Source organism: Euprymna scolopes, chromosome 33 (genome assembly GCF_053919585.1).
Source record: "Euprymna scolopes isolate OS-2025 chromosome 33, ASM5391958v1, whole genome shotgun sequence".
In the NCBI taxonomy this organism is placed as follows: domain Eukaryota; kingdom Metazoa; phylum Mollusca; class Cephalopoda; order Sepiida; family Sepiolidae; genus Euprymna; species Euprymna scolopes.
Window position 1 is genome coordinate 87983125 of NC_136514.1, and position 9418 is coordinate 87992542.

Here is a 9418-nt window from a genome sequence, read left to right on the forward strand (position 1 = left end):
AAATTGCGGTTTCACTTAATGTCTTAACTAACAAATTCTAGCATTGCTACAAATATAATTTGTTGATTTCTTTATATCCTCTGATGAGAAGAATAAGAATAGCATTTTTTGAAACTCCACGGAATAAGGACTTTGTAAATTGTTTTTTGGTGTATTCAGTCGAACAATAAATTTTGATTGTAAAGTTCAACTTAGAGTTTTAATTTTCTTTCTCTTATATATATATATATATAATAGAAAGCTGAACGTGTGTGTGTGTGTGTGTGTCTGGTCACGAATAGGCTCCTATATAGTTGACTATTTTAAAAAACTGATTACATATAATGATAGAAGATATATCAAGGATCAGGAATAGGTATGTTTGATCTGGCAGAATGGTGGTTCATAAAAATTGTGGGGTCTGCGTTCACGCCTGGCCCCCAAAGTATGGAAATAAAAAATGAAAAAAAAAAAAACGTTTACAAGTGTTTTGGATATAGATGTACATAAGAATACTTTGATAAGTTTGTTTTAACTTAAATAGGGATGGTATAATAAAATTGTGGGGTCTGCATTCGCGCCTGGCCTCCATAGAATGGAAATAGGCACAAACTCTAATAAAGACTTTTCATATCTATTTGCGTAAGTATACTTTGATGATTATGTTTCAGTTTGAAGAAATATGGTATAATAAAATTATGGGGTGTTCGTTCGCGCCTGACCTCCATAGAATGGAAATATGTCACAAAGTTTAACAAGGTTTTTTAATATAGATCCACAGAATATTGTGATAAGTGTTTCAGTGTCAACAGGTATGGTATAATAAATTATGGGGTTTATCTATTTTATTTTTACTTTCATCATATTTTGCTTTGGTTTTGATACCCCCAAATTCAAAGCTATCTCTTTACAACCCTTCCTTTTCATAACCTATCATACTTTCATAAATCAGAGTCCATTTTCTGTAGGCTGTTTTTGAACCCAGTCAACGACGGGTACTTTTGCTAGTATATATATATACACACGCACACTACTCCGATTTACTCTTATGTGTTGTACCTACTTTTAATTACTATTTACCATTTTATACTATTCCTTCATTCTCATTTCATACTTATATGTCATTAAGCCAGTTTTTTTTTATATTTACATTTTGTATAATTCTGGCTCTTCTTTTCTGATGAAAAGCATTTTGCTTCAAAATGCCATGACCCAAAGAGGTTTTAGTTTTTGTAAGTGGACATAAAATTGGTGCAAAACTGTTCTGAGACGGGCATTCTAGTTTATCACAGTTAAAAAAAAAAAAAAGAAAAAGGCATTTATAAATTTAAAAAGTTTATTCTGGTTAAAAAAATAAAGATATGTACAGAAAAATAAAAATTTTGCTCCCAAATTATCTTCCCCGAAAGCCGCCGCCACCACGACCTCCCCGGAAACCGCCGCCACCTCCACGACTGCCCCCACGAAAACCGCCGCTTCCACCGCGTCCGCCTCGCCCTCCCCGGAATCCACCTCCTCCCGAGCCTCCACGGCCACCACCACGTCCTCCACGGCCACCGCGACCACCTCGGCCACCTGTGAAGAAAGAGAAAAAAGAAGAAATGGATCGTGAGCAGATTAAAAAAATTTCAAAACAATTTTTTAAACTGTAAGTTCCCAGCTTCCATAAGTTACCATTCCCCCAGTCTCAACCAACGTTTTGAGCAAACGACAATATAGTACACCCCGAAAGAACTTTACATATATTTGTGATGCCATCTACCTGGAGTGGGTTGAATTATCTCCAAGTGAATTTACACAAAGTAAGCAAAATAAAATTCATCATAAGGACAATCAAAAACTGGGGGGATCCTTGTCACTGTATATTTCTTGACTAAGCTAATCCTAGCTAGAGTTCTTAGTCACCAAAATACCACATTCGCATCAGGAGTCATCCAACTTAAGATTCACAAATCAAGTCTTTTTTTTTTTTAATAATAATAATAATAATAATAATATACAATAATTGAAAAAGATTTTGTCTTAGAACATAATCTCATCAGCAAAAAATGGAGGGGGGGGAGACATTAAAGACACCAAAATAAAACTAGCATTTTAGTCGTGAGTAAAGTAGATATTCCTTATTTATCTCCATTATAAAATCTGTTTCAATTTCAGTCAGTCTATCTTTTGGCATGCTGTTATATATATCACGACTAAAAGGCTAGTTTTATTTTGGTGTCTTTAAAATATATGAGCATTTTTGTCGCAAGTAAGGCAGATATTCCTGCAAATGTTTAAAAACATAAAAACAAAGTTATCTTTTATGTTGATAAAGAAAAATAGAAATATATATAATAGTTGTCTCCCTTAGGCTTTTAATTTTAAATTTAGCATCCACTGAAAAGACATTTTAACTGTTCATTAGCACAGCGTTTTTTAAAAGAAACTCTAAATAATTATTTCACCCATTCGGAGACAAGGTACAACAGCATGCATACCCAAAGATATATTGACTGAACTTAAAACTAATTTTCTTATGGACCTCAACAAGGTATTTCTTTTTTATTAGAAACATTTTTTTTCTCTTAATTTTGTTCCTAATTTTCTATTTTCTTTATTGACATAAAATTAATAATTTTGTTCTTATGTTTTGAAATATTTGCAGGAACATCCGCTTTACTTACGACAAAAATGCTAGTTTATTTTGGTGTCTTAAATTTCTCCACTCCCCTTATTTTTAGCTGATAAGATTACGTTCCAAAACAAAAACTTTGTCAATTATTGTCAATAATTATTGACAATTTTAATAAAATGAATGTTTCTGAAACCATCGTACACTCGAGTTGATTTTGTGTTTTTTCCTTTTGAAACTGATTTGTAATTCACAATTAGTGATCTTTTTACTCAATATTAATATAGCTCTAGGACACATATACCTATTGAGCTTATATATCTACAGTATTATGGGCACTGTTCTTTTAAAAGTATTAATACATTAAAATAAACTCTGCTCTTTAGATTCCAGGTCTAATTCCCTCGAGAAAATATATATATATATATCACAGAAGAGATGTTGCGAGTTTGTCTCTGATGTATCGTTATTTTCATGGAAAGTGTTCGACTGAGCTTCAGTCTATGGTCCCCCCCCCTCGCCTAACTTTCACAAGAAACACTTGTCTAGCTGAAAACACTATCAATAATTCCCCCCACTCTTTATCTGTGCCTAAACCTAAACGTAGATTCCATGAACAAAGCTTCTTTCTTAGAACTGCACGCCTGTGGAATTGTCTTCCGTTTTCCTGCTTTCCGGCTGACTACAATATGGTCGTGTTCAAGTCTAAAGTAAATAAGTTCTTGATGAGCCGTTCCATATAAGTTATCAATTTTACCGAATTTTCATTACTAATAATTACTATATTGTCCAATTTCTACTGTACACTCTTTAACCCTTATCCTTGAGTGGCCTGTTGGCCTTGATAATGTGGTGATGCCTGTGTAAAAAAAAAATATATATATATATATATTTAGAAAATGATGGAAGTGTACTCCAAATGAGAAAGAAAAATGTATATTTAAAAGAGTGCAGCCATAATGCCATGATAAAAGTCTGAAAAACCTACAATTGTTGATGGCTACACTCATATATGTGTTTTTATTAAAAATAAAATTTCATTGGCGTGGGGTGTGAGGAAAGAAAGTCCAAAAAACAAAAAGTGCTAGTAACACCCTCCCAACCCTTTCTAGAGAGGAGACCGCCCACGGTTTTCGGGCTTGATGGGGTTCGAAAAGAAGCAGGTCGATCTCTAAAACAGAAAAAGAACGGAATGATTAAATATATATACCATAGATTGGGGTATGTTTATATATAAATCGGTCAAAAAAGAAAATCTAACAGAGATGGTTGATTGTGAGTCAGATGTGTGCACATTAAAAAAAAAAAAAAAAAAAATTTTTAAGTCAAAGTTCCCACCTTCCAGGAGTTACCATTCCTCCAGTCTCTTCAAGTAAACCCGAAGAACTTTACTTGTATTTGTGACGGCACCCACCATCTCCAAATAAATTCACCGCATCAAGGCAGACCATCCTGATTTGTCTACTATCGGCTACTCGGCATACTTCACCCATTTACAATTTTATCATCGCACGTCAAAGACACAAGGGTTGGTCATAGCTCCCAAACCAACTTTGACCATTGTGAACTACATCCTCAGTTGACCACCAATCTTCATTCTCCATCCCGGTAGCGGTGTTGGTGCAATTATCTTGTGAATCAGGTCAGTTGAATGACGACGAAAAGGGTGCCCAAACCATCAGAGTCTCCTTATGAGAAGTACTTCCTCAAGTCTAGGAAGCTTACATCTTGCATGAATTATGGCATTTTGGACGTGGTCGGAGATACGAATCCCAAGAATGCATCAAACTTCCGGTCTTTGAATGTCAGATACTCACAAGGAAAAGGTTTTGCTGCCTTAGAAAAGATTACACAAATAACTGCCTGATAGATGCAGCGTTTAGTTGTTGGATGGAGTTATTTTGGGGGGGGGGGGTCACAAGGAAAGGAGATTATGGAGCCAGAAAGAACGAGGACACTCACCCAACAAAAACATAATTGTAGACTTTGACAATTACAAAAGTTTTGTGTTTTGTTCCGTGGTTCCCCCTCCAGAAATAATAAAATAAAAATAAAATACGGTATAAACTATGCCAAATTAAAATTATATCTATAAAAATGAAAATGTGTGAGGACAATTCTCAACCTATATACTCAACAAACTTTTGATCTTCAGACTTGAAATTTGGTATATATGGTATTCAGACATGTGCAAAACTTTTTAATCATTTTCTTCAGGAAAAAATAGGCTGCTAAAGAGTAGAGCCAAAATTGAAACATTGGTTCTTGAGGGTCATTGGATTTTTATCTGTTGACTGTTTCATGACCTAACCATGCGCGAATCGTCCACATGACAGCTTCCTTATGTTAAGAATAAGTAGGTTTAAAAACACTTCTTAAAGATTGAGACAAGCTGGCCTAACGGTTATCATACCTTACTATCTTTAGGTTTTGGTTTCGATCTCAGCTTGAGTGTTTTTTTTTTTTTATGACAAAAAGTGAATTGTTTAGAAAAACAATATTCACATGCATATATCTCGCTTTCTTTCCGTTTTTTTGTTTTTTTTAAGCAATTTAACATTACATTTAATACCAGGCAAAATGGAGTACATCTACTAATATATATATATATATATATATATATATATATATATATATATTAATAAAAGCAAAGGGATGTAGTGTTTACCCTAATATACGCAATGGTAAACTTCAAACTAATATAAATAACAGTATTTATATATAGAAAATTTAACTCCGTCATATATATATATATATATATATATATATATATATATATATGACCTTGTCTGGCTATGTGTGCAGAAACGATCTCTACTAAACTACTCTGTCAGTTTTGGGCCTCCAGACATGACGCTTAACATAAAGGAATTCAGATATGTGGAACAAATCCCGCTTAGTTTTTAGCCGGTAAAAATTGCTGCCAAGTTGTCAAAATTGAAAGCAATTGGAATTTGGTGGGCGTGAGCCAACTAAACGTTAAATGAATGCATGTGCAAATATACATTTATACCGTTAACAATATTTTTTTTTTTTAAGTTTTTATATGTGTATGAACTTAGCTCAAATTGTAAAGAATAAGGTTGGAAAGCTACAAGCTTTAGTTTCGAATCTAGCTGACGGCACCCAAAGCATTTTTTTTTTTTTTTTTTTTTTTTTTACTTTGAAAATCACTACTATATATTGGGTACAATATAATAATCAATAGAGTATTGGTTTTATAATAATAAATATGAAATCTGTATGAATTAAAATATCATATTTAAGTATATTTTACAACCTGGCCATGCTGGGGGGGGGGGGCAATACTATATATTGGGTACACTATAATAATCAATAGAGTATTAGCTCTATAATGTAGTAATAAATACAAAATTTGCATTAATTAAAATATATTTTAGCGTATTTCACGACTGGGCAACTCCGGACAGTCTGCTAGTATATGTTTCACAGATCCACATAAAATGTAAGCACCGTGGAAATATATAAAACCAGCATGTGACACAAATTAGCCTGATGATTTCCTATGGGGATGAAACACGGAAGATCCTATGTAGCTTAATTGCCATATATTTTTATAACTTACTAATATATATATATATATATATATAGTAATTTATAAAATATATATGGCTTAATCGCCATATATATTTTATAAATTACTAACTAGCTCTACCTACGTATTGAGCACTTTTGAAGTAAATACTTAAAGTTTACGCATAAATCTATACTTTCGTATATTAAATTTATGTGAATAAATGAAGTAGTTATATATATATATATATATATATATATATATATAATATGCATCAAGTGTGCTTGAAACCAAATCACAACGTAATATTAGGAAAATAAACAAACATATTTCGGAGGTAGACTCCATCTTCAGTGTGTTGCTTTGTTTCTTTTTTTCTTTTTCTTCTTCCTTGCCATGTTGTAAATTTCGAACAAGAAGTCTGTTTGTATAGAGCTGCGTGTTGTATCTGGCGATTGTATTTTGAAATGTTTGAACTGTGCGTAGATAACGCGAGAATAACGTCAAGAATGAGAGTTCAATAAACAAAACAACACGCTGAAGATGGAGTATACCTCCGAAATATATTTGTGATAAATTTCAAACAAGTAAAATATTTGTTTATTTTCCCAATATTACGTTGTGATTTGACTTTCAAGCGCACTTGATGCGCATTTTTTTTTTATTCAAATTAAAACGTTTCTACTGAACTCTCGTTTTTGACATATATATATATTATTGATAAGACGATTCTAATATTTCCCCCGATTCCAATACAATTACTGATTCTTTATAAATCTCTAATTATTTAACTATGTGATTGTTATTTTCCCCAATTTTCGTAAAAACACAAATGTTAAATATGCAGATATTTTCCTAAACGTTGATGATGATAGCAGCAGCAGCAACAACAACAACAACAACAACAGCAACAACAACAACAACAACAACAACGTGAGAACAAACAGCCAAGTGAGTCAAGGATGAAAGAAAGACTGAGGAGAGAGCACTGACCAGACCTCCGCTGCACAAGTGGGAAGAGAACTGGGACCTTGGGGAGACTTATTGCTACTCAAATTCCAATGAAGGCCAATAGTAGCTACCAACAATAAATCAATGGCAAGCAGCTGCTGCGATAATGCAAATTTATTTGCAAATACTCTCGAAAGAGACGGAGAGTACAGGAAATCTGGGGAAACTTGTTGTTACCCAGCTTCCAGGGGACACCATAGGCACTTGTTGACGAAGATCTATCGATTTTAGTTTTACTGGTATTATAAAATCAGTAAAAATTTATTATTTTATCTTTATTTATCTTTATTGGAAGATTTTACTTTAAACAAAATGAAATAAAGAAAAAAAAGACAAAAGAATCGTTTTGGCATTGGAAAATAGGCATCAATTTTTCCGATTAATCGTCCCAACACTAATATATGTGCGTGTGTTTAGGGATACAAAATGTTTTTAGAGTTTTCAAAAGGATAAGTGGAGTCGTTATTAAAATTATGGACAAGATTAATGAGGAGAAATAGACTGGAGAAAAAAATTTTACGATACATGTTTTACATAAGCATTAATATGCCACTACACATTCATGAGCATGTTTCGGTCAACCAGTCACAAGTAACTAGAGACCTCTTCAGGCAATGTTGCTTATACAAAAGCTTAGTCCGTAATTTGAAGGCTCTCTAGTTACTAATAACTAGCTGACTGAAATGTGCTCATGAATGTGTAGCGACATATGTAAAACAAATAAAAAGTATATCTTGCCCTACTTTAATATTGAGCACTCTTGTATAAACTACACTCAAAATTCATTGGTTATTTTATCTCTGGAAAACATTAACCTGGAATTTAGTTTATATATATATATAACTATAATTACTTCCCCTCAAAGTAACAATATAATAAATTCTAAAAATGAACTGATCTCTTTCTGTAAACGTAAGTCCAAATTTAATTATGGCAATTTTGAAATTACATAGTTATTACTTTTGCCCTTTATATAGATAGAAAATATTTTTTCTTTAACTTTATCTTTTTTCGACATACTTCTTAATACTTAATAATTTAATAATCCTTTATTTTAATTCTTTATCTCTTCTTTGCATGGCCGGTTATTTATCTGCATTTTCTGCTTTATTCTTTAAACTTTCGCTTCTATCTAATATATCAATCTACCCACACTTTCATATCTTGTATGTATATTTACTTAAATTTTACTATATGAATTTACTTACTTTTTTTTTTTTTCCTGAAATTGCAGATACCGGCCATCTTCTCCCCTTAAATAATTTTTATTTTTTTTTATTTTTATTTTATTTTATATAGTATATTTTATTTTTTATTATATTATATATTATATTTTATTTTTTTATTTATTCTTTATTTTGTATTTATTTATTATATATTTATTTATTTATTTATTTTCCTTTTTTATTTTTATTTTTAGTGTCGTTTAACAACTCTTGCTGACATTTTTTTTAAGTGATGACCTGTACATTTCAGTTGACCTATATTATTTTGCCCTATATATATTTTCGCGCCTTTAACATTTCCTGTCTGGGTAATTTTGACTTTTGTTTCCCTTTATTTTATATTTAACTTTATCACTTTTTTTTTTTTCCTTTCTCTTCCCAGATCTTTTTTATTTATAGTTATGTCTCGGAAGTAGAGTGAAAAGCACATCTTATTTTTCTTTTATTAATATTATTTTTTTCCTTGTACACATTTTTGTGAATTATTCCATGGATTTCTGCCTTTGGATTATTATGGACCATCTTCTTCCAATCACGGGATTTCCTTGAATTTTACGTGTACAAATGGAAATTCTTTTAACTTTCTTGAAGTTTTACATTTGGATTTTACCGTCACTGGATTTTTTATCTTCCACCAGACTATCCATTCATGTGTAATCACCTTTTTCTTCACCATATTCCCTCTGCTTAACTTATTTTGTTTTCAAGTAAGATCTTTGACTTACTTGTTGTTTCATCAAATACTTCTGCATGCAAAATCCGATCCCGCATTTTGCTAATTCCTACCCTCTGATGAGACGCAGAGTATTTCTTCGAAACTCCGCAGATTAAGGACTATCCATTTATCTAGTGTTTCCTTTTCAGATTAAATATGTTTTTAACTCATTTCAAAGTGTTTTTTAACATATTTTATTAACTGTTTGCTCATATATATATATGTATATATATATATATATATATATATATATATATAGTATTGCCCCCCCCCCAGCATGGCCAGGTTGTAAAATATACTTAAATATGATATTTTAATTTATACAGATTTCATATTTA

At 31.8% G+C, this 9418-nt stretch overlaps 1 protein-coding gene across 2 annotated transcripts in view; it reads right to left on the bottom strand.

The window, feature by feature from the left end:
* Positions 1–1297: 1297 nt before the first annotated feature.
* LOC145258336 (uncharacterized) overlaps positions 1298–9418 on the bottom strand; it is a 107212-nt gene continuing 99091 nt past the window's right edge. For both annotated transcript variants that reach the window (XM_080116502.1, XM_080116503.1), the window contains exon 7: positions 1298–1554. In XM_080116502.1, the coding sequence (XP_079972628.1) occupies positions 1373–1554 (182 nt within the window). In that variant the 3' untranslated portion in view covers positions 1298–1372. The remainder of the gene's footprint in view (positions 1555–9418) is intronic.